Raw genomic sequence first — 26,856 nt, 5'->3', positions numbered from 1 at the left:
ATTTTTTCAACCCAAGTATAAGTGTTCCATGTATCCCTAGGAAATGTTAGATTTAAATCACTGTTCTTATCTATTGACATCTTTATGCATCTTGACACAGTCAAGATGTCAAATACCCTACCCAGTTTTGTGCTCTCTGAAAGTTTGATGAGAGTGCAATCTCTGCCTTTATCCAGTCACTGACCAAAAAATGTAAATATGATCAGGCCAACCACAACTTCCTGGAAGCACTCCATTAGAACCCTCCTTCCAGTTATGAGTGCACCATTAATTTGAATGGCCAGTCAAGCAATTGTAAATGGTTGCAACATATGCTATCACTTAGGGAGCAGGTAGGTGGCACAGTGGTTAGAGTACTAAGCCTGGAGTCAGGAAAAGTTCAAATCTGACCTCAGACACTTAATAGCTGTGTGATCCTGGATAAGTCACTATCCTGTTTGCCTCAGTTACTTCATTTGTAAAATAAGCTGGAGAAGGAAATGGCAAATAATTCCAGTATCTTTGCCAAGAAAACTTCAAATGCCAAGAGTTGAACACAACTGACCAATGCTGTGATTTTTACAACAACTTTCCTTCTATTCTGTAAGAAGAGCATTTCAGATTTTCTCAAATGTGTTGATAAATTCTAAGAAAACTATAGCTCCAGAATTTAATGTCTTTGGAATTTTAGGAAATGATTTCTGGATAGGTACTAATGGTTTTCTTGACAAATTTTGATGATATTTTTAATTGACTTCTACCACTTCTATTCCATGGGAAAAAATTAATTCCTCTCTCTCTCTCTCTCTCTCTCTCTCTCTCTCTCTCTCTCTCTCTGTCTCTCTCTCTGTTTGTCTCTCTCTCTGTCTCTCTCTCTCTCTCTCTCTGTGTCTCTCTTTCTTTCTCTCTCCATCTATATATCTACATACTTGTCATTGAAAGTTAACATGGCATTGTGTCAGAAGTTCTTACTTTAAGAGTCAGACAGGGGGGCAGCTAGATGGCGCAGTGGTTAAAGCACCGGCCCTGGATTCAGGAGTACCTGAGTTCAAATCCGGCCTTAGACACTTGACACTTACTAGCTGTGTGACCATGGGCAAGTCACTTAACCCCCATTGCCTAAAAAAAAAAAAAAGAGTCAGACAGACCTGGGTTCAAATTTTCACTCTGCTGATGAACTTTGTGATCAAGAGCCCATTATTAATTCCTCAGTTCCCCTATTCAGCTCTTTAGGAATAGAAAGTGTAGAAGAGTTGCCCATTTGCATAGTGAGTTTTGACAGTGGGATTTTACTACAATGATGAAAGTACACATATGTGTACATGCAAACATTGCACATGAATTTGTACAAATTAATGTGTATGTATATTTATGTGAGTATACTCTCAATGACTATGGTTTACAGAGCCCTTCTGCCTTACTAGAGTGAGTTCCTCAGTGGGAATCCCATTGCATTGTCAAAATCAGGGGTCATAGATACACATATATTTCACATATGCATGTGAATAAATTTAGCCACTTATATATACTTTCTGCTAATCCCTCCGCCAAAAGCTCATCCAAAGCCTCATTATTGCATTAGATTCTAGTGATTTTTCAAGGGCTTTATCAGGACAACATAAGCTCTGACCTAACAGGCGTAAAGGGTTTTGAAATGTGCCTGGTAACGGATTGCTTTCTAAGGTTAGCCTGGCTAAAATTCAGAGACCCATAAGCAGATGGGCTTCAAAGTAGAGAATTGCTTGGTCATAACAAGCCAAGCACCTACTGAGTCATAGGTATTGCAGTCCACACAACTGGAGGAAATCCAGCACCTGATGGCATGGGCTTTTTTATATATTAAAGAGTGATGTAACAAAGTGTGGAAGAAACTTGTTAATTATCCAGTTGTCATGTTTTGCTTCTTTTGTTCTTTAAAATCCATCCTTATTCAGTGACAAACTTGTACATTGAAAGTACTTTGTAACTCATTTAGTTCAGAAATGCCTTTTATATGTAGTCAATCAGCACTTAGAAAACCAACAAACTTTACATGCAGCATCATCATAAAATTAGCTGTCGGGGACATAGTTAAACTAGATACAATTTACAATTCATATGTGATTTACAGTTACACAAATTTGAACAAATAAATAGAAAAAGGCACTTAGTCTTCTATGGCTCTTTTCTACTGCTTCAGAAAAGTGGCCAGTTTGGGGTGAAGGGACTGAGCATACTCAAAATTGCAGAATTTTTTTATGACTTATAAAGGTTATCTTAGTTTCTGGTAAACCAAGTGTGAGATCCTTACACAATCACCAGAGATTGGGCAGAGAACTAGTAGCACTGAATCATAATAGCCATAATAGCCTTGCTATGTATACTACCTACCAGACAACCACAGGAAATTGCAGACAGATGGAAAGGGGATTCACGAGATATTTCGTGGGTAAATATAGGCAACCATAGATTTGATTTTATCTTATTTAGAAAGGCAAAAAGAAAATATAATTTTGTGGGCTACCCATGATTTCATATTGTGGGACCCATGATAAATATTTGTACATATGAAAAAGTGAATCATTTTTTAAACCTCCCATTAAGATAAGTGGAAATTATACACCATAATCTCTTGTAGAAAATGAGATAGTCAAATTCTACAGAGAACTGAAGAACTTCAAAGTAAATCAATGCCTGCCTTTTAATCCTTGCTGATTTCAATGCAAAGGTGGGAATAAGGGGCAATGATGAAAAAATAAGTTGGAATTTCATGTGAGATTTGTTTCCTTATCTCCATTATCAAAGAACCATTCAGGCTTACTTTTTTTTCAAATGAGCTCATCCCATTTTTGTATCTTCAGATAACATTGAACTCTGTCATTTTCATAGGAGAAAAATGAAACTTTTTTTACCTTCCCCCACAGCTGGTTCAGTTCTTGTTTCAGAACCCCTACAAAGAAGGTCAAAGGATTGTGGACTGCCAAAATTTGTATCTTACTGTATTCTTTAAGAATACAAAGTTTTTTAGGTTGTTCTTCAAGTGGATATTGTGAGCTCAGAAGTAGAACAAGGAGGGAGAGGATGAGAAAAAGGAGAAGTTAAGCAAGAAATGGGTGGGTACCAATCTGGCTACCAAAATTTCTACATCAGCTTTCTGTATGAAGTCAGACTATATTTGGTAGCACAAAGACAAAAATCAAATCCAAATTGGACAAACATATATGAGAGAGAAGATATGGCATATAGTTAAAATAACCCCATCATTTTAAGTAGTTGGACAACTTAAACAAAGTATGGGAAAATGGAAAATACATAAATAATGGACCAACAACAACTATCAATTTCCTAAGGAAGGCTAACAAAAGCAAATTAGTCTCCATGAAGAGGTTGATGGAGTACAGAAAGACCCTTATCCAGGATATATTTGGTCTTCTTGTCAAGGAGAATTATATGGCAAACAAGTAAAGTCAGTAGAGTATTTATTGTATGCCTACAATATACCAAGCACTGTCCTTAGCAGTGGGGATTCAAAGAAAGGCAAAAACAGAACTGCTCTTGAGAAGCTAGATGGCACAATGAATAGAGCTTAGAATCAGGATGACCCGAGTGTGACCCTGAACAAGTCACTTAATCCCCACTGGCCACAGTTTTCTCATCTTTAAAATGGGAATAATAATAGCACCTACCTCACAGGGTTGTTGTGAGGATTAGATGAGATAATAATTGTAAACACTTAGCACAGTGCCTGTCATTTTCTGTTGTTTAGTCATTCAGTTGAATCTGGTCCTACATGACTTTGTCCATGGTGTTTTCTTGGCAAAGATACTGGAGTGGGGCAGCTAGGTGGCAAAGTAGATAAAGCACTGGCCCTGGATTCAGTAGGATGTGGGTTCAAATCCAGCATCAGACACTTGACATTTACTAGCTGTGTGACCCCAGGCTAGTCACTTAACCCCCATTTCCCTGCAAAAAAAAAAAGATACTGGAGTGCTTTTGCCATTTCCTTCTCCAGTGTGTCCCCATTTTATACAGGAAAGTGAAGCAAATAGGTGACTTGCCCAGGGCCACACTAGTAAGCATCTAAGGCCAAATTTGAAATGATAGTGGAGCTTCCACATTGGAACTCTAACAGCATTATTTCAGCTGTGGTCTATATGATGAAATGTAAATAGTACAAAAGATAACAAGGAGAGGGAGAGCAGATGGACCAGGCCAGGTGCATAGGGAAGTCTCTGCTGAAAAAGCCACAATCTTGAGAGTATTCTGGGTCCATTTCTGAACACATATTAAAAGTGATACCAAATGCTTAGAAAACTGTTTATTTTTATGTTATTTGGCCTTGCTTTTTGTTTTGTATGATTTTCCTCCTCTAATTACCCACATTGATATTATCTCCCATTGCCCAGAGGTAACTGAGATTGGGAACTTGCCATTACATAGGCCTTTTTCTGTATTATGTTTAGCACTTAAACTAGATCCTAACAGACCTAAAGTGCTCAATTCTAATTGATGAAGAAATTTAATGTGGCATAACCAAACATGGCATAATCATTTAAGAGACCTGCAAATGTGAAATAGTATCTCCATCATCTCAGGCTTTGGAAAAAAACTGAAACCTTTCTTTCACCAGATGATGGTGCAGAAGTAGGCTATTTGTATTTGGCTTTAATTGCTGCCAACCCTTTCCCACTCAAAAAATGATACTCAATTCAAAAGTTCAATTCACAAACCTTTCTAATCCTGAAACCAAAAGTTATTTGTTGCTAGATATGGGATTTTTTTCTTCTATCGCAGAATGAAAGATTTAGATTTTGAACTGGAAGGGACCAAGAAGTCACTGAATCTCACTCCATAATTTTAACAATGGAGAAACTATAGAAAGACCCCAAATACCCAGAAAGCTTCCATGATTGTCACTGGATTGCACAGTTTGCAAGAGTCTGAGAAGGAATTCAGACATTAGGGGTCTTGTTTAATCAAAAAGTCCAACACTTTATTTATTATACTACACTACTTTTCAGTGGTTGAGATCAGTGTGTGTAAGGGGTTGTTATCATTTGGTGAAGGTGGAAATCTACATTAATTTCCAAATCTGAAAATCTGTATCAATGAATAATGCAAATCAAATTGTATACCAAGATAGAAGGCATGGTGATATTGATGTACCCATGTCTACCAACTCTTAGAAACCATTTGACGGTATTTGTTGTTATCTAAACATATTAATGCTGATTCATCATCTCTATCTATAAGGACATTTTGTTAAGCCTGCCTTTCTTAAGATTTTACATCTCCATTATTATAGTCATAAAAACTTTTATTCAAACATTCTTTGGGCAATACCTTAGACACATGGTAGTTCATAAAATTTCACTCCCTTATTCAATTCAATAATTCAACAAAATTTTGATATTTCCTAGGTGCAAGACTCAGTGTTAAATACAACGGAAACATTTTTATAATGATAGTCCACTTGCCCTCCAAGAGCTTATAGCCCGGAGTATATGGTACTTATTTTTGGTTCTTTATTTTAATATTAAAGGTTCCTAGATGGAAAGCTGCTCGATATTAATAAAGACTTCCAGCCATATTATGGTGAAGGAGGACGAATATTGGAAATCCGAACACCAGATGCAGTGGCATTGGTTAAGAAACATGGGCAGTCTTTTGGCTATACTGAAGGGGCACTGCTTGCACTAGCCATGATTATCATCCTCTGCTGTATTCCTGCCATCTTGGTTGTATTGGTCAGCTACAGACAGTAAGTATAGGTCATTCTGTAAGCATTGATGAATCTGTAAGAAATCATCATCTAACACTTTGGAGAGTAAATCAATATATTTTATGGATGACTAAAGTTATGGAAGGCTTACTAAAGAAAAGGGTATTAAAGTACTCGAAGAATTGGCTTGAAATCAATTGATCAGAAAAAATTTCTTAAGCTCTTACATATTTCAAGCTTTGTGAATAAGGATAATTCAAAAGCAAAGTGAAAACGTCCCTACCCTGAAAGGCTTTTCATACTAATGGGGAAACAACACTTGGAAGAATGATTAGATTGGTCTTCTTGGTCCTAGAGGATAGGATTAAGAAAAGTAGATAAAAGTTGGGGAAAATGGCAAATTTAGCTTTATTGTTAGGCAAACAGTTATTTATAATTATAAGTATCTTGAGATGAAATAGATATCCTTCGGAATTCATGGGATCATAAGTTTAGAATAGGAAAGGAACTAGAGATGATTTTTACAAATGAGGAAATGGAGACCTTGATTCCCTTACTTGTCCAAAGGAATATATGTTGAGTTGAAATTTAAATTGAGAAGATCTGATTCTAAATCTAATATACTTTCTACTATACTACACTAGAGGGTTTCACCCCACTTGTCGTCTTCTACTGAAGATTGTATATCTCAATATTGGGTATATCACAAAAGGGATTCTTGTTCAGGTAGCTTCTACATCCTTCCATCTCTGAAATTCTGTGACCTTTGTGCTTAAAGATCCTTACATTAAACTTTGTCCCATCCCAAACTTTACTGTCTTCTACAACTTTTAGAAATGTCACTTTCTCTCCTACAGAACTTCCACACAATACAGAGATCATGGCACTAGTGTCTAGGATATGTCTTGGCAAAAGATTTATAAGATACCCAAGGAGATAAAATGATCACAGTGAGAAAACTAACTGGGAACTTCAACAGAATGGATAGCCCATCCTGCTGTTAAATCAGTCAGGGAATGATAAATGGTGCTACCCCAATACAGATGCTACTCAAAATAGAGAGGTGATGGTTGCATTGCACTGTACTCTAATCCTGTAAGATCTGGAATATCAGTATCACTCCCATATGTTAATGGTCCTTGGAACATCAATATAATTCTCTGACAAGCCCACAATATAAGAAATTTACTTTGTCATTGGGCCAGATTACAGAACTTTAAGGCATTTAAAATACTTTCCTCATAATCACATTGTAAAGTAAGCAGTGCCTATGTCCAGTGCAAATAAATCCCTTTTACAGAAGAGTGAAAGACTCAAAGTGATTAAGTCGCTCACCAAAGAGGTCTCAGTAAGTGTTAAGGCTCAGATTCAAAACCAAGGTACCTAATTCTAAATCAAGCTTACCCTGACACCAAACTGCCTCCTGTGTATATGGGCTTTGAGACAGGAAGACTTCATTTCTAATCCTACAGGAGATAATCACTTAGCTGTTTGACCTAAGATAAGTGATCCACTTAACTTCTCTCAGCATAAGTTTGCTCATTCCAAAATGGGGACAATAATAACACATTTCTCACAAAATCATTGTGAGAATCAAATATAATAATATATCTGAAGCCCTATAAGACTAATAATAATATAAAATAAATTATAAAATAATATAAATAAATATCTGCTCTTATTGTTAGCTAACATTATCATGGGGAAGAGGCAAAGTTATTTAAAATTCCTAGAAAACTGGTGTGAAGTCTCCCTCCTGGATTCTTTGGCTTCTAAATGCTATGGAAAGATATACTTGACTAGGAACTGCAACTTATCCCCTATATTGCTATTTGGCACAGGATATTTGCAACTGATCACCAGGAGTCCTCCTCAGGAGACCCAGTTTATATATTCAGTCAGTGAGTGTATACTTAATACCGTAGCTTTATTGGTGTCAGCATGGGAGAAGCAGGCCTTTGATTTCTATTACTTCCACAAGAAGGTGGAGAGCATCACTCATGACACACAACTTAAGGAAAATGAATGGTTCTTCTTTTCAGTACTTTCATATAATTGATAGTTTCAAATAGAAATGGCTACTTATTATCAGATGAAACAGTACATGGGAGAGAGTGAAAGAAGAAACACCTTTTCTTTGCAAGAAATGGTTGTTTTAATTGACAATGTACAAATCTTAAGGACATACAGGAACAGAATCTTTTGTACCAGGATGACTTTAGGGAGCATCAAGTTCAACTCCCTCTCTTTCCTGGCAAGAAAATTGAAGACCAAAGAGCGAAAATGGCTTGACTTTTTGCTCTGGGAGCCAAGAAAATAAACCGATGTCAACTAGAAATGGGAACTATCCAAAAAATGTAAAACTATTAATAGAGTAAGTAGAGCAACAGGGTCTTTGAGATGGCAGAAAGAGAAAGACAAGAAGCCAAAGCCCTGTTGTTACAGTGATCATCCAAATGATGGGACTTCACTTAAAGGCAGGACTTGGAAGTACCTAATAGATAATCTAGTCAACACCCTTCATTTCATTGAAAGGTAAACAGAAGACACAGAGACCCATAAGATTCCAGGATCCCGGCTTAGATGTAGAGCTAAAAGGAACTTCAGAGTTCATCTATTCCATTCTACTCATTGGATGACAGACTGGAGAAAAGAGAGGTTGATTGAGTTTCTCAGGGTTATACAGTAACAGGAATAGGATCCAGTATACTTTCTCCTGCACCATAATGCCTATTGTAACTTACCCAAAGTTTACTGTTTACTGGCAGAACCAGGACTAAAACCCAGGTCTTCTCATAATCCACTTCTCTACCCCTAATAAACCAGCCTAACTTGTAAATCCTGGAAAGGAGATACTTAAAACAAAACAAAACAAAAACAGACAAAAAGCCTCTGGGAAAACTTAAGTGAATGGTTATGACACAGTTTGAATATGTTCTTAAATAGTGATCCCTGTCGCAACATCTCGAAAATTGAGCAATAGATAATCAGAGAAAATGGCTCCAAACAAAACCTGGGCATGGACACTGTCTTTACCAATAGTGCTTTGCATTAAGATACTACAAAAAATTCAATAACCAAAACCAGAAATTAAAAATATGAAATTTAGTTTCAATTTTAATGGATTCTCCATTAATCAATGAGTTCATTGAAAAACCTAGCCTACATAAAAGTCTAATAACAGCCAATTCATTTGTAAATCTTTGAGTTGTCTTCATTGCACCAATTTTTTTAAATTGTCTATTCTGCATTATGTTTTTTCCATTTTTCTCATATCTAAAATAAACCTGCTATATTCTACCCTTAATAAAATGCCACCCCCCCTAAGGCTTCTTGGCATATTCTGCAATGATCAATGCTGAATAAAGCAAGATGTCACACTTAAAACTCATAAAATGGAATAATTAAGTCTTGCTTGATATTTAAACATTTGTGTGTGTGTGTGCTGTGGTAGACGAATTCTTCAATGCTTTCTAGCTCAGTGATCAGCTTAACACCCGATGAATTAATTTTACTTACTGCATTTTAAAGAATAACAGTTAAACAAAATTAGTTTTTCATTGCCTACCATCCAGTGGAAAATTCTAATAGTTAAAAATTTCACTTCAATGCCTACACATAGAGCTTGTAAATAAGCCTGAGAAGTATCATTATTCTTTGCTATTAATAAGGGCATTTGAAATTCACTGTGTAGGACAAACCAAGAAACCAATTATGAAAAAAGGATCATGAATTCATTACCCGGTGGTGGCACCTTCCAGTTCAAACTTCAACTTCAAAGCGAAGCCCAGAATATAATCATGTCTTGCCATGCAGCTTTTCTCCTTTCCTATTCTTCAGGTCAGGTGAACCAAGAAACTAATTAGGAAGATTAGGTCATCTTTAATATCCTGTTTCATGATCAGAGTTCCTGTCCATATTCCCATGTTCTAATCCATTTTCTTCTGATTCTACTCAGCGTGCATTTTTTTAAGCTTTCCTAGGAATTTTTTTTAATAGCCACTTCTAAGATTTTTAGAGCAAAGATATGAGAAATTGATTTAAAAGTAGGGTGTGGGGGTAAGACAATGTTGTCAGCATTTCACCATGATCAATATGACAAAGATGTTAAGATTTAAAGAAAATGTTGAGAATCACATAATGAATGTCATTTATCTAATCTTTGTTTTTCTTTTCTTCCTCCCTCCCACCCTTTACTTCACCCAACAGGTTTAAAGTGTAAGTATCATGTCATCTTATATGTTACATGATTATTTATCTAATATAAAATGAAGCTGAGATGTTAATATTAAATACCAATAGCCACTTTTGGTACTATGGGGTATGTATTGGTGGGGGCCGGGGGGGGGGGGGGGAGGGGCAGATTGTGCTTCATTATGCATGATTCACTTTCCCTACTTTACATTTCGAATTTGGTCAGGGCCTACACAATGTCAATTATCAGAGTGGAATGTGAGAAAGTGTTGTTTCTTGTATCCTTTAGTCTCCAACTGTTTGATACTTGTATATAAGCACAGCATCAAATAAACAAATAGTAGCCCTCATAGTGAGCTATTAAAACCTAATAAGATACAGGATCCAAATGATTAACTTACAATTCACAGTGGTTGCAAAACCCTTGAGTTGAATACATTCTGAATTTAACAAGAGATCACACCTTTATAGTGTTTTAAGATTTCAAAACTCTTCCTTCATAACAATCTTATGAGGTAGCTATTGAGAGCATTATGATTCCCATTTTGTATTTGAACAAACTGAGACTCAAAGAGATTGAGTAACTTGGTATGGTCATAGTACTAGAAAGGATGAGACTTCTTCGAGCCTCAGAGTCTGCCTGAAGTCTTTTGAACCTAACACCCAAACTTTCCCATTTCATTATTTCCCACTGTGCTTTTCTACAATCTTTCTTCCTTAATCTTTTTGTCATTTGGTTAGTGATCTAGAAAGTATTTTAAAGCCACAGCATATATGGAGAGTTAAAATAACTCTGTGTTCAATATAAATAATCATGTCTTTTCTCATATGTTAATTATTTAATTTATTGTAAATGGCTTTTTTTCTCAAAGTAGATATTAATATTAATGTTAATGATAGAAGTTAGACTATTCATATTTATGTAATTTTTGCAAGAAACCTTTAAAAAATTTTAATTTCCCAAAGACGACAAGAAGAATGCACCAAGACAGCCAAGATGCAGGCCCTGGCAGCAGCCAAGCCAGCAGCCCCAGCCCCACCACCAGCAGCAGCAGCAGCACCTCCTCCGCCACCACCACCACCTCCCCCAGGGGGTCCCCATCTCTATGAGGAGTTGGGTGGAAGTGCAATGTAAGTAATCTTGTTTGCCTCCATGAGGAAAGCAGACAGCTTTGATATCTTCATTTTTTTATAAACTTAGTGAAAGAGCACCTGAGGGTGGGCATTTAATTCCACCAAAGTCGACTTCATCATGGAGATATTAGAGAACCTTTCACAAAAACTAAAAGGTGACTTTCCAGAGGGTAAGTCTTCCATTAATTTTATTATTTTTAAAAGGTAAAACAACATTCAGCTGTATATGGGAATTAATGAAACTAAATGAACTTGATCTAACTAAAGACAATCATTATTGAGCTCAAAAGATAGTGAGAAATTCAATCCAATTCAATTCAGCAAGCATTTACAAAGTTCTTCCTTGGAACAAGGCATTAAAGGATAGAGACCTTTACCAACCCTAACTGTTTTATTATATATATATTCGAATTCTGTGATCTGCATCTGTGACAAGATCGTAGATCCATTTGAGTGTATTTGGCATATATTATGAGTGTGATTCCAAGGAGATAGATACAATAAAGTGTATGGAATCATAGAAGACCAGAAATGTAAAAGATCTCAACCATACAAAATTTGAGATTATTGAAATAACTCAGGAGTGACTTAAAGCCATCATATTTCTCAATACTTTTTAGGTCATGGAAAATGGAACATCCACAATTTAGATAAGAGGAAGGACTCATGTTATGGTGATGGGAAGGTAGTTTCAAATGGCCTTTGCTATTGCCTTAAAAAAAGCTTGACTGTTGGGGAGGCAGGCTAGCATGTACTATTTGCAAGTGCTGTGTACAGATAAATCACTTCTTTTAAAAGGAGACATAAGGGTGAAAAACTCTACAACTGTTCATTGAAAAATAATTATCTTTCCTCACATTCTGACTACTTAAAATCTCTATTACCCATAGGAAACCACTCAGTAGTTCCTTCTGACTATATGGGCAAGATGGTACCTCAGTGGTTTAAAGAGCTGATGAAACATGAAATGTGAATGACAAATCTAAAAAGTCCTTTATTAACTGGAACGTTGTGGGAATATAAGGGAAAGGAATAGGATGTGTTGATTTCCACATTTATTAACTTACAGAAGAACAAATGATATAAATATAAAATCCACTTAGGGATGTGCAATCATTAGTCATTATAAATACCCATTTTAGTTATATGGATGTGATATCTTATATAACATATCAAAATTATTTCCTGAAGGAAATAAAAGCACTCTTATTTTGAATTTATTGTTATTTCCCCTGTGATTATAGAAACATTCAAGGCTAACTTGGAAACATTGGTGAATAAAGGAATTGATTTCCATATGGGAAAATTTGTGGTCTAGTTGAAAGTGGTTATTTACAAAGTTAAGTATGGTTATGCGTTAGTTAAAATAGCAGCACCATTTATCCATCTCCCACACCCCCAAATGGTGCATCAAATAGCATATAATAACATCTGGAAAGCCAATATTTTGTTCATGTCAGTTTATGTTGTTACCAATAATTGGACTATAGCCATTGGGGAAAAATTGGATCAGATAGTTGGGTCTGTAGTTTGACTTTTTAGGGAACATTGTTAATGCAAGTATTTGAATGTTTTGACAAAGAAAATTCTTGGAAACCACATTCTGTGATTAAGTTATTTGGTTCTGAATTACCCAATCTAAAACTATAAATTGGCAATTAATAAGCATTAGATCATTAAATATCTGGTCTCATTTGAATGATGAACTATATATTCGATGGAATAAACTAATACAAATCAAGCTTTGGAGAATAATATCAAAAAATATTAAATATTAGCTTCATGTGTAGTCCATAATTAATTTAGCATATGCATTTTAATATTGTTTTGTGTTTTCATAAGGTCTCTCATTTAGTCATCTGCATCATCTTTATAATCACATTAAATGCAAAGATGTATTAGCGAAATCTTCCGTTTAGAGGCATAGGAACAATTCTTAAGAATGTCATGAGCAATAATCTATTTTTAAATGAAATACATCTACATATTACAAGGGAATTTTGACCTAAAGTTAATCATCAAAATACTAAATATAATCAACCTGGTTAAGAAATCTAAAAGCAATATGATTTTATCTTACCATTCATTATTAAACACATTTTTATATTTAAATATTGTATAAAAACATATCTCCATTTATTGTACATATCATCTCCTCAAAGCAAAATCATTGAATTATTTTCATCTCTATCTCATAGTGCCTCTTTAAAAAAATATATTTTTGTTCCATGATTTCTATTCTCTCTCTCTCTCTCACCTTTGGATTCATAGGCATCAGTAAGTAAATATAATTCCACTTCTATGACAATTCTAGAGAACAGATGTTATAGAGAAGATTAATCCCTGCCTCAATTTTTAAATTATTTTCATTTTGCTTGCTGAAAAGACATTTACTTTCAAATGAATCCTTGGCCCTACTTTCTATTTTCCCTTTGGTTGATTCTCCTTTGACAGCATGTTACAAGGAAAGGAGAGGGATAAACCTGAAGAGTTTCTTTATACCACCTTTTCAAATGATCAAATGTTTGTCCACCAAAGTGCCCAAACTTTCTTTTATGGTTTAGGCATGTTGGCAGGTTCTGCTACTTGAAAGATGGTACATTGGTTTCTACAGCATATTGAAAACTAATATATTCTAAAGATAGATGTTAGTCTGGTAAACAATTCCTAAAATAGCAAATGGATCCATAAAGAAACAATGAAAAGAAGCATGCTTCATTTTATTTCATGGTGGTGGTTTTTCCTTGAATCACCTAAGATATAGGAATAAACCTGAAGTGGTGACCCAAATTATTTAAAATGACTGTCTAGTCTTCCTGATCTCACCAGGTTATTACCCACCCTTCTCCTTTCTGTGGTAGTGGTCTAGTCTTCAAGTTAAGTAGTAAGGATTCTCATATCGCCATTCATGAGTCCTTCCTGGCATTCATTTAATGACATCTTTGCATATCTGATGGCATCTTTATCTTTATACTTATTTCTTTAATGTTTTTTTTTCCTTCATCCACCTTTCCAGCACCACACTATCATTTCTGGTTTATTTCAAAGTGTTTTTCCTTTTAATTTTTTTCTGTTATATTTGTTGCTAGTGGATGGATAACCCCAAAATGGAAAATCTAATATTTTGTTTAAGCAGGAAAAATCCTTCCAAAAAATAATTCAGATCAATGAAGCTTTATGGCTTAACAGATCATTCAGTATACATTATGTCTCAATCAATCCTCAGAACAACCCTGAGAACAAAGTCGTATAAGTATTGTTCCTATTCCCAATTTATAGATGAGGGAATTAAAGCTCAGATAAGCTGCACCATTTGTTTATGGATCTTGTAGCTGTTAAAGGTCAGACACGGGGTTCAAACTCAGGTCCTCCTACTACAAATTATGTGCTTCTATGCATTCTGAAGTCTACACACCAACCAATTTCTCAAGCACCAAAATCATTGATTTAGACTTGTAGGAATCTTAGACATTGCCTAGTCCAATAACTTTGGAGGTGAGGAAACTCCCACAGAGAGGAAGTGACTTTCCCAAAGTCCTACAGGTAGGAAGTAGCAGAGCTAGGATTTGTACTTCAGATCTAATGATCTGTTCGCTATACAATAATAACTCCATAAGGTTATTGTTTTGAGTGCCTCCTCAAATGCTTTCAATGACCTTTATTTTATGGCATGGTATTTCCTCCCTTCCTCCCCTTCGTGGGCTTCCCACTCACACAAAATAGTAGTAATCTCGTTTCTCCCTCCATTTTCATGATTACCCTAGCTCTGCCACTTACCATTCATGTGACCTTGACTAAGTTCCTTAACCTTTCTGGGCCTCATTTTTACCATCTGTAAAATTAGGGGATTGGAATAAATGACCTCAAAATCCCCTTCCTGGTCTAATCAAAGACCCTACAACCATCAGTGTCTTAATTTTGAAACTGGTCCATCCCACCAGGTTGCATTATTCCTCAGTGATGTCCAATACATTAAAACAAGCCTTGTCTGGGTGGTTGATAACAGAACCAGAAAAGAAATACCAATACCTTTAAATAGCAGTGCTAATGAGAATCGTGATTCCGGACACGAGCAACCCTAATTAAAATGAATGGGAGGTTTTCTGTGTCCCATCTGGCTAAATACATCTTTTACTTTTATTGTCATTTGGGAAGACCCAAAGTGCAAAGTTACAGAATTCTGGACTTTAGCTCATTTCTATTTTAATTGAAAATGTTAAGCAAAATTCCATGAAATTTCAAGGAAAAAAATCTATAGGAGTTTAAAGAACAAAATGACTATAATATCACAGATCCAGAGATCATGCAGTTATATGCCTTGATTTTCATGTGAGGACATAGAAGTCCAAGGAATTAAATACATTTATTCATTTTTCTAGCCCTTTATGAGAAGGTTCCATTGCAGTAACCACAAGAACTAATGCTTTTTATTTCAACAAGCATTCTGGAAGAAAGACATGTGTGTAAATTTGTCCTGGGCTCACTTAAGGGATTCAGATGAAAAATCTTGAACTGTGCTCTTACTTGAAATAATCTTCTAAGTAAAGTTGATTAAAATCCAAAAGAAAATACACCTGGATGGAATATCTTGTGGACAATTAGAATACTACTGATAGGTGACACACAGTCTTCTTCCTTTATCTACACTGCTTTTCATATGTTGATGCTTATTGCTGGATTTTTTTTAAAGTCCATAAAATTCATAGGGAATAAGTAAATACTTGTAGAAGCCAAACACTATTAGTCTTTATGAGAAGTGGGTTTTTCAAGACTGATTTGGATGTAATTAAAATAGTTTTAAAGAATTGCTTTCAAAACGGCACCATGGTGTACAATGGAAAGAACTCTGTGTAAGAGGACCTCAAGTTAATTCCCAGTTTCACCTATTACTGCTTGTGTCACCTTAGATAAATCACTTCAATCATTTAAACCTCTATTTTCTTATTTTCAAAATGAAGAAACTGACTAGATAATGTCTAAAGTCCCATCAAGCTTTAAATCTATGATTCTATATTAGCATATACCTATTATCCTGATGTTTAATTCTTTTATTGATTTTAAATGTTGAGGCAGAAATAATCCATATAAAATCCCGTCATCAGAATGTTGTAAACTCTAGTTCTCTAACCTAAAGAAATTTTCTATATGCCCTCCCAGATATTGACCCAGAAACAGAGATGTGCTTCTCTCCTAGGCAGAATCATTGTGATGAGGCAATTGGTGATCCATACACTTTTTCTTAAGGACTATCACTACACCCTTATGTGTATATAATGTAAATCCTTAGAAAAGATAAGATAAATAAGAAGAACAGAGTAACCCTCCCCTTCTCGCCACAGCATCACTCTTCCTTGCACAAATATGCCTTCCCTCTTTGCCTCTGTGATCTCAGTCTCTGCCTCACAATTTATTGAATTGTGGGAACAATGCTATCTAAGAACATGAAAACATCTGCTAGATTGTCCAAAGTTTTTGGTTTTTTTTTTTAAGGTTTATTGAGAGACACATTTTTGTAAATGAGAATTGAGCATGCTGATCAAGGGTTATCCAACTCCTCCTTCCTCTCCTCTTTTTAGAAAGTAAGTGAAAGTAAATGTCTTGCTTTGGTGGTATCCTAGTCAATGTGGCCTTTTCTAGTCTGAAGCATTAGTAGTGACCTCTTAAAAACAGCTTTCTCATGAAATCTCTATCCCAGCCTGTTTCCTTACATGTGATTATCTTCTTTTCTTTCAAGTCTTTTCCTTCTGTACCATTTCCAACAAAGCAGGGGAAATAAATCAGTCTTAGAAGAAGGAGAACGTCAAAGAGTAATAAGCCACGTGGCTTCCCGTGCAATTGAAGCACACAAGCAGGCTCGGAAAACTGGATCGCTCAGGAATAACCTACCCAAGTCTGCAAGTAACATCACACTTTTATCTGATGAGAACCCCTTAACAACCCACAATCCTTTATATGTGGAAGGGGGAGGTCAAAGTTCCACAAGTCCTGGATTTCCATGGAGAAGAACAGGTTTGCTAGACAAGCTTTCCCCCAGAAGGCTAGCCAAGAAAGGTTGTTTGAAATACCCAGCAGAAAGCACTCATCGGCCATGGACTCTACCAACCAGCTTTACCCGGAGGCAGATGTATGAGGTTCTGAGTAGGCCAGTAATTATGGATCCTATCCAGTGGGAAAATGAACGCCTCCAAGTAGAGGCTGAACTAAGTGGATACCAGTCGAGTACGGTGGATGCTAGCCTTTGCCCATTTCAAACTGAAGACACAAAATTGATAGTGACACAGAAAGCCAGGCAATTTAAAGGGCAAACTTTTCAGGAAATGAATCAAGGGAAGTGTTGTGATGGAAGAGCAACCTGGTCCCCATCCCAAAGTAAGCCACTAGAGCTATCCACTGAACACTTGCTTTCTTCTCCCTGGTGCCGGTTCTCTTCTTTTTCCACTTTGCCACCTGTTCCACGTACACTTGAACTTGATACTGTACCTCCAATCATCGTTTCTCATGCTGATGCTCCTCTCACATCTTCTCCACTGACTCAAAAGCCAACTCTGCCACCTTCTTTTTGGATATCAAAACCCAATCCTCAACACTATTTGTCCCCTAAGACAAGGGAGAAAATGATAGAAAATATTCCAGATCCTCCCAACACTCCTCCGCCTTTCCCTCCTCCTCCACTCCCACCACCACCACCACTGCCACCTCCTGCTTCACCCATTCCTTCATGCTCCCTGTCCAGCCCAGTTGTCCGTCATCACTCCAGGCTCTCCCCTGACATGGGAATGGACTCTTTATGTGGGCAGCTTTCCCCAGTGGTCCCAGACCCAAGTCCAGGCCCTCGAAGGGAACTGAAAGGCATTCTCAAAAATCTCCCTAACCTAGCAGCCATTGAGAAGTCAGTAGCAAACATGTACAGCCACATAGGCCAAAAACCCCCAGCACCCCCACAGAGTTCCAGGCTCAAACCAGTTGCCACACCTCAGCCACCCAATACAGCAACCACAACTGAACAAATGCAGCAGAACTCTGGCTATGTTGCTGAAGAGCTTGAGAATCAGATTTTCTTTCAATCCACAGCACTCTGATGCTGTGGGGTTTTTTCTGCCATTTGTTGCTATCTTCTTTGACTCTGTTTTTGACAATCAAAATTGGACTCATGAGAGCAAGTTTGGGCATCAAGGATAACTAGACTGTTGCCCCTTCTCAAGGACTGATCCCAGTTCTCTGTTTGATTCTCCCTGTCAACCTTAAAGTACTTTTGGTTAACATCATCACCATGAACTTTGTATTGTTTCTTCACTTTGTATTGCTTATCTATAAAAGGCAGCATTCTTTGTTATAGATTTTATTGTAAAATTAGGAAAGGTCTTCTTGAGCTGTCCATGTGCACCCACGTGTACCCCCCCCACACACACACACACACATACACACACACATATGTCCACATTCCCCTGAGGTCTTACTTTGCAAAATCCTAAATTGGTGTCATAGTTTTATATGTTTACTTTTTGGTTAGCACTTTGCCACCTGGAGGCTTCAGATGTAGAACTAACTGTAGTTCTTTTTTCAAAGGTAAAGATGATATATTGTTTCCTTCTATGCATGTGCATCTGGAAAGAAATCTTATTTTCAGAATAGTATGATTTGTTCTATATTTACTTGTGAAATGAGGAATTCTTAACTTATTTGGAAGAAAAGCTTTTGTCCTTAGTATAATATTATATGCATTTAAAATGGAAGTGATAATAAGATGGGTAACTACAAAGTAAGTCAGAGTTATTATCTTATGGAATTCTGTTTCTATATAAGATGATTCTGTATTATGGTTTAGTGGCATCTTCCAAATGTGCTTATAACTTTGAGTAGAGTGTCCCTCCTATTGTCCTGTGTTTTTCCTCATTCTCCTTCCTTTACATACTTTTATTTTTTCACCTTAAAAATGAAAATACATCTTTAGTTGTTGCCTTTTTTAGACAGTTGATTATTTCAGCAGATGTTTAACATGTGTTGTGATTTTGCTTGTTCACACTATTCAAGCCCCTTCTTAATTAATATTCCATGCTAAGATTTCCCATCAAAGAGAATATTTGCTTATACTCACCTCCAATAAAGAAATTCAAGTCAGTGTTATCAAGAGAAGGTTTATAAGTGTCCATAAAGATTTATGTTTTATGAATTTAGTTACTGCTAATTTCATTAATCTAAATTATAAGTCTTCACATTAAGTATGTCAGTTATACTAAATTAGCTTGTCCTCTAAAATGAACAGTACATTAGGGGAGAAAAATCTGAGGTGCTCAAGTCTAGCTCAATCAGATTCTTTGTATAAATATGGAACTAATCCTATTTTAAACAATAACATTTAAAATGAGGTGCTGAAAATATAAGCGATCACAGAGTTTTAGAACTGGTACTAGCCTTTGAAATCCAATTCCTTTATTTTATAGATAAGGAAACTGAGGCTCTGAGAAACCGAGACTTAAATCGAGTTCATAATTTGTTAAGTGGCAGAGCCAGGATTCTAACTCAGGGTTTCTGAATCAAATATTGTGCTCTTTCCACATGCAAAATGATAAAGTATCTTGGGGACGCTCTCTCTCTCTCTCTCTCTCTCTCTCTCTCTCTCTCTCTCTCATTATTTCTCATTTTATGTCAAATTTAAGAACTATGTGCAATACAATTGAACATTTTCTTGATTTTTCTTTGTTTACCCACAACCATTACATTGCCTTTTTTTAGGGAAATGGCTTAAATCTAATTTCAGGCAATGCTTTGTTCCTCCATTCAAACATTGACATTATCATTTAAAACATCTGACAGAAGTTTCTCTCTTCCATTGTAGGTCCTAAATTTATAAGTGAACTCAGTTCTTCTTAGAAATTTGGAATCCTCTTTTGCTCATGATATCTTCCCTTTTATGAGCCTAGAATTTAAGCCAAATGGGTAATCATAAGCCAAATTCTGACCCCAAAGTCATGTGTCAAGGGTCAGAGTTCCAAGTATGTCTAACAGTTTAATGCTTACATTTCCATTGTCATTTATTGCAATTCAATGAGTATTTCCTAAAAATCATTTTATAATTATTATCTAGGCACTGGGCTAGGTGCTAAGGATTAAAAAATGAAAAGGTACCCCTGCCCTCACATTACATACATCTTAATGGGTGGTAGGGTTACAACATGTAAACAGATAAAAACATTCTGGGTCGCTTTGAGGGAGACAATATTGAGGACAAGGGGGATCGGGAGAAACTTCCTATAGGTAGCCTGAAATGACCCCTGGAGAAAGTTAGGAATTCTGAGAGGAGGAAGTGAGGAAGAAATACATTCCAGACATGAAAGATAAACTGGCAAGAGGCATGGAGGCAAAGGTGTGCGGGGCATTGCTTAATAACAGTCCTGCCCAATGCAAGGCACACTTTTAAATTTTAATAGGCTATATTAACATTTTCTCCGTCATTTTCTTTTAAGTAGAGGATATCAACAAAACAATAAATCAATCCCTGATTTCCAGCATTTGATTTCCAAGGTGTAAACACTAACAGTGACAAGATTTAACGATTAGGTCTTGAGAGCCAGTACAAATTGGCTCCAACACTTCCCTCAATGGGGGGTCACTTTACTGCGAAGATAGGAGACAATATTTGGAATTTTGTAAAAAAGTTTAGCTGATAGACCATGATTACTCTTTGCAGAAAGTATATTAAAATACCCACAATTCTCTTCTTAAAGTCCTTTTTAATTATTCAGTCAGTTATTTATGAAGCACCTGCTATGTGCATCTTTCAGCATTTATCCTATTTTTATATAAAAATATTCCTATTATGGACTTAACCACCATCAACAAACATGAATTTACCAAGAAGCGAAAAAAAGAGGATTGTATATGAAATTGTGGGACTTCTCTTTGTAAAGTCATTTTAAAAGTCAATAAAAAAAGTTTTCCAATTTCTTTATATGCCCCTTTCTGCACTTTTTTTGGCTTTTTTCTGTGTATTTTTGCATTTTTTAGCTTCTTTTCTTTCTTTTTTTTCCATCTCTGTCACTTTGCACTGACTCACTCCCATCCTCAGAGCCTCTGCATAACAAAGTATGGATAAATAAAACAAATCAACACTTTCACCACATAGGAAAATTGATATCTCATTCCCCACTACAAATCTGTCTCCCATCTTCTTAGAGATAGGAGGAATTTGTTGTCATTAGTTGTCTGAAATCAGATACTCATTGCATTGATCAAAGTTCTGAATTTATTAAAAGTGTGGCCCTTTATATTATTGTGGTCGTCATCTAAATTATTCTCTTGGTTCTCTTAGTTTTACTATATATCTATTCATAGAAGTCTTATCAAATTTATCATACTATTTCCTGTTCCCAAAGGTTGTTCAGACAAATTTACAAATTAATGAGATCATAAAATGGCGATCTGAACAGCCTTATAAATTTTTCCATTCATTGTCTACCTCTAATTATTTTTAACCAAAACCATCAGGCAAAATTTTGCATTCTTAAACATTACTTTTTGTTTGTTTTTCTCTTTCTCTCCTTTCATTGAAAAACTACAGTTGGCATGTTTTTGCCAGCTTTTCATATGCATGATAACATTTGTTTTTTAGAAAACCCATATAAGGGTTTTTTTTTTCATAATTCTGTAAGCATTTTAAGAAAAAGGATCTGATTCTTCCCAAGCTGAAACAGTATTCTCTTGACAATGAAATCATTTGTCCCTCCATTAGTTTTTACCATTTTTATATTAATCCCAAGCAAGAATTATGTGAAATACAAAAGCTCTTTTTTTCTTTATTTTTGTGGTCTGCCTCAAATCACCATATTGCTATTTTTCATGGAATTAATGAGTTTGTAGCCCACAAATAATATAAACATTTCTTTTATCATTTCTTTCCCTTTCCATTGAAAGTTTTTCTTTAAAAAATATTTATAGTTGGTCTTTAAAAAGCCAACAAATAAATAAACAAAAATAAAACACTCTTTATGCTGGAAGAAGAGAGAATCCCAAGGCCGTGGAGTTCAATCTATTTTAGCGCATTTGGGGGCTATTATTTTTATTTTATTTTAAGAATTTATACATCACTAAAAAGCCTAAAATTTCCATTTTGTTGCCGTTTTAGGTCACATCATATATTGGTCCAGTATATATTCATTGAATACCTGACCAGAGCAATTTAAATTGAGAAATTAATCCCTTGATAAACTAAAAAAAATGTCTTTGATTCTAATTTTAGATTTTTTTTAAAAAATTACTTCATAGGGACATAATCCTTAGTAGATTTCAGGGGCATGTTTTGATGATCACATATTTATGTTCCAAATTAAAAGTAGACTATTATTAAAAGATATGGTGCAAAATAAATAATTTGCAAACAGTAAGAGAGATTGCATCAGAAACGACTGTAATGTAATTCAGGGTTTTTAATGGAAGCTTAAGCTGAAAAGGAATAAATCATGTGGAACATACCTGGACCATTCAAAAACTTTCTCCTCTTATCTACTTCACATTTGTTTCAGCTGGATTCAGTTGGGTTTTTTTTTTTCACTTATTTTTGGAGAAGAAGCAATAAAATGGTACATAAAAAAACAAAATCATGTACATGTACTGAAGATATATGCTTCTCTTATATATTTAATTGTTCATGAAAATTATTACCAATGAGAGATGACTGTGTAGCAGTTTTATTGAAAATGAGATGACCTACTTTGGTTGTCTATTTCACCAAATGCATCTGATGAGTTTTGGTTTTTTTTTAATTTCTTAATGGAGACACAATTGTTCCCCTCACAAAATTTTTTGTGGGGAGTGGAAGGTGGAACTTCTCTCATTTAGAAAAGACAGAGTGTATGAAAACCATGTCTATATTGCTGAAGTCTTTAAAGACTTTATGATCCCTATAAATATTGGAAAAGTTGTGTAAGCAGTCAGCAATATGCAACATGGGTCTTTTTCCAATACTAAATGACATTGATGATAGGCTTAAGGGAGCATTCTTGCTAACAGTTTTAATCTGCATTGTTGTGACCACTCTAAAGCAATTATGATGAATGGGCTTGCTTGTCTTTCTCAAGCCTCTGAACTTTCTGTTTCTACCAAGATTGCTGAGAGGGATCAATGAACCCAAATGTGACGCAACTCAAGTATGCTTTGGAAAGTCACACATCATCTTCTTGCAATAAATCTTCATTTTGGTTGTTCATTAATTTCCTATCACATGGACAACTGTGATCATTTAACTCTTTTAATCAACTCTGTGTGTAGAATATTAATGGTGAAGCTTTACAGATGGTTACGTGAAAGATTGAAAGCAGTCTGTCATGCCATTTTTTGTTGGTTTTTGTTTTTTGTTTTCCTCAAATGTAATTAAAAGGTTCCCTTGGCCTGCTGTCTGGGAGCTTCTTTAAGCTTTATATAACATTAAACATTAAACTTTCCTGGAGTTGGCACTGCATGTGGATACATACATGCACACACATACATGTATACATTGTGTGTACATCCACATACATATAAGTATGTGTATATACATATGTATATATGCATTTTTATATACATCTATAAATGTGCATATGTGTCTGTAGGTATATATGCATACATACAACAGGCACATGCACATATTGCCCATGCATGCATAGCTATGCATTGCATGTGTGTGTTTTAATAAGTACATGTATATATGTGCGTATGTGCATGTGTATCTCTGAATGTGCATATATGTGTTTGTACCCTTTTTAGAAATATGTGGGGGGGTTTTAATTAGGAAAAATGGTCTGAAAATACTCTGAAGAATAAGGTTTAATCCTAAAACTTTCCCACTTTTCTGAAGTATAAAACATCTATTCCAGAAATTTTCCTCTGTAATCCCCAAAGCCATTCCATAACAAAAATCAAGGCAATGTGGTTATTTGCAATTATTTGAAATTGCCCATGAGAGAATCAGTGTTTTTTGCCCTGAAAGAAGAAACAGGTTATCAAAGGTACCTAAACTCACATTGTGTTTGTTGTCTGTGCTATATTTTGTGTGCTTTTCTCTGTTGTCATTGTTATTTTAAAAGTCAACCAAAGAGCCCTGTGGCCCTGGGGAAAAGATGAAATACCTCTTTTTGCTAGTAATACTGCTTGCAAAATTCATCTTGCCGTGACATATTAATAAAGCCCAGAGTGAACTATCGTGCTTTTTAATCTGCAGTATTAAGGATGGTTAATTTCTATTTTGTTGTTTCTTGAAGGTGATATTATGCATCAAAGGTAAAGACTTGCCTGCACAAAGCAGCTAGAGCTTATGTTGGCAATACAAAATACTGGGCCTTCCTATTAATATGTCAACTTGCTTATTTACTATATTTTCTTGTTGATGAATAACATGGAACTGGAACTCTGGCAAAGTGCATTTCTTGTCATGCTACCATGTTTTCCCTCTTTAAAACCATAGAATCTCAGAAACAAGGCAAGAGAGGTCATCTAATCTAAATGTCCTCTTAAAACATCTCTGAAGGATAGTTATCCAGCCTCTAAAACCCTAAAGTCCCTAGCAAAAATCTAATTGTCTCTTTTTTATGCAAACTATGGACCTATTTATTTTTAAAATATTTATATTGTCATTTGTGGAACTTGATGGCTTAGGGGAATTCTTAAAGAGTAGAGGTTCATAGAATCAGAGAGGTTTTGAATTGATCATCCAAGGTAATCTGGTTTACCCCTCTATTTCTGGAAAACACAAATCATGGCTAAGATTTTCCACAAAGTTATGCACTTACTCCTGTACAAAATATTTCCATATCCCAAAAGACTCCCAGCTCACTGGATCAGCCCATCAGTCCATCATTAGGTCTATCATTGGAAAATTGTTAGAGCATCCAGAAAATTTATTCTTCAGTTTCCATGAACTATCCTTTCTCTTCCCAGAACAAACACATTTAGATGCAGTGGCTTTATTGAATCTCAATCTTTCCCCTTACTTCCAAGCTCTACCTAAACACCACACCAAGAAGTAGAATCTTTCAGAATATACAAGCCAATGAATTGCCTAAAATGGTGGTCATCAATCATGATTCCTTTACTACCATTTCAAAAAGGAGGCCTCAGTGAATGACCTTTTACTATACAATGGGTAGATTCTTTTAGTGAGTTAATCAAGTGTTTATTGAACACCAATTATTTGCTAGGCACAATGGGTTACACAACATGCATCAAAGTGTCACTCATAAAATGCTCAGTATTAGAAAGGCCCAAGCTCTTAACTACCAGGAAATCAAATTGATTTAACTCAGACTTCTGGATTTCAAAATGGATGATGATAGAGGATTTAACCCCCATCACTGGCTTCATAGGAGGATGTGAGCAGGAATGGACCAGAGGTTTAGATAAGAGAGGAATCCTTAGGGGTCCTCTGGTCCAGCTCCCTCCCTTGACAGATGAGGAAATGTATCCTGAGGGGGGCAAAGTAACTCATCCAAAGTTACACGGGTAGAAAATGAGAGGGGTAGGATTGGTACGCAGGACCTCTGAGTCTGCTTCCAGTGTTCTTTCCACCACAACATGCTGCCTCCACTGTAAGGATTCTGTGATTTTACCAAAAAAACAAAACAAAACACCTTTTCCTTTATGTCAAAGCTACCCCATCTCCTTTCTATAGCCCCCTTTCACATATCCAACTCCACTCCTGTCTGTTTAAACTCAGAGAATATATCATGTAAAAATCAATATTGGATGTGACTTTTTTCTAAAAGGCTGACAAAGACTTCTAAGTACAAATTTCTTAGTTTGCTATAACCAAAAGAAACAAATTCTATCATCTGAGGCAGGAGGGCCTAAAGAATTTGTGACTAACTTTCTCTATATTGATATATTTCCCAACTTATCGAAGCCAATCCTATTTCCAACAGGGATTAAAATAATGAAAGGGGAAATATCTTAAATGGGCCACTTGGATTCTTCCATAAACTCACCCGAGCTATAATCTTTTACTTTCTCATCTTCTTTCACATGCACTTTCCTAAATTAACAAACTGACTCAATGAAAAGTCTTAGTGGAGATGGAATAACCTAGAATCTATCTAGATTCAAGTGTTTTTGCAACTTCCTTTGCTGCTGGGAATCTATCAATAGCTAAGGAGAAGGCTTTCTAAATTCTAGCCAATTAGACGGAGGCAATGTGGTGGTATAGTCAATAGAGGACATAACTTGGAGGCAGAACGATCTGCATTCAAATCCTTTCTCAGATGCTTACTAGTTGTGTGACCCTGGGCAAATTACTTTACTACCCTGAGGCTCAGGTCACTCTCTAAGAAAGAACAGATAGTTACACATAGTTGCATACTGTCTTGGTAGAGAGAGGTCCCACTCCTTTAGAATCACAGGTTCACTCATCCTGTGCTTAACAATATCAGATAAGAAAATGAAGAATCAAAGGGCCATCATTATAATTTTAGGCCCTATGATGACAGACATGTTAGCACCAAATATTTTAAAGATGTTCATCATTATACTTAGATTCTGTGTGGAATAGTAGATGGAGAGCTGAACTCAGAACTAGAAAGACCTAGGTTTGAGTGCAACCTCTGCCCCCTACTATCTGTGAGACCTTGGGCAAGTCTCTTAACCTCTTAATGTTTCAGTCTATTTTCTGAAACTATAAGTAGAATAGAAGGGACTGACCCTGCATGAGTGGAGGAAATTTCTTCATCTGGGATAATTCTATATCATTAAATTACAAGATTAGTAATGTCGATGCCTATCCTATTCAATACTTGCATGGGTTGTCCCACGAATCATGGAGACTTAGAAATATCATAACACCCAAGACTCACTTCGAAACCATCATTTTTCTTCCCTCTCTGCAGCCT

The 26,856-nt window shown here is 35.8% G+C and overlaps 1 protein-coding gene across 1 annotated transcript in view; it reads left to right on the top strand.

Moving 5' to 3' along the window:
* Nucleotides 1-19,554, top strand: part of PCDH15 (protocadherin related 15) — a 2,141,593-nt gene extending 2,122,039 nt beyond the window's left edge. The window contains exons 34-38 of the mRNA XM_043982395.1: nucleotides 5,501-5,719; nucleotides 9,890-9,898; nucleotides 10,841-11,005; nucleotides 13,280-13,285; nucleotides 16,743-19,554. Of these exons, the coding sequence (XP_043838330.1) occupies nucleotides 5,501-5,719; nucleotides 9,890-9,898; nucleotides 10,841-11,005; nucleotides 13,280-13,285; nucleotides 16,743-18,087 (1,744 nt within the window). The 3' untranslated portion in view covers nucleotides 18,088-19,554. The remainder of the gene's footprint in view (nucleotides 1-5,500; nucleotides 5,720-9,889; nucleotides 9,899-10,840; nucleotides 11,006-13,279; nucleotides 13,286-16,742) is intronic.
* The last annotated feature ends 7,302 nt before the right edge of the window (nucleotides 19,555-26,856 follow it).

Source organism: Dromiciops gliroides, chromosome 2 (assembly GCF_019393635.1).
Source record: "Dromiciops gliroides isolate mDroGli1 chromosome 2, mDroGli1.pri, whole genome shotgun sequence".
Taxonomy (NCBI): Eukaryota; Metazoa; Chordata; class Mammalia; order Microbiotheria; family Microbiotheriidae; genus Dromiciops; species Dromiciops gliroides.
The sequence above is the reverse complement of the archived record's forward strand: the minus strand, read 5'-3'. Positions and strand labels throughout refer to the sequence as shown.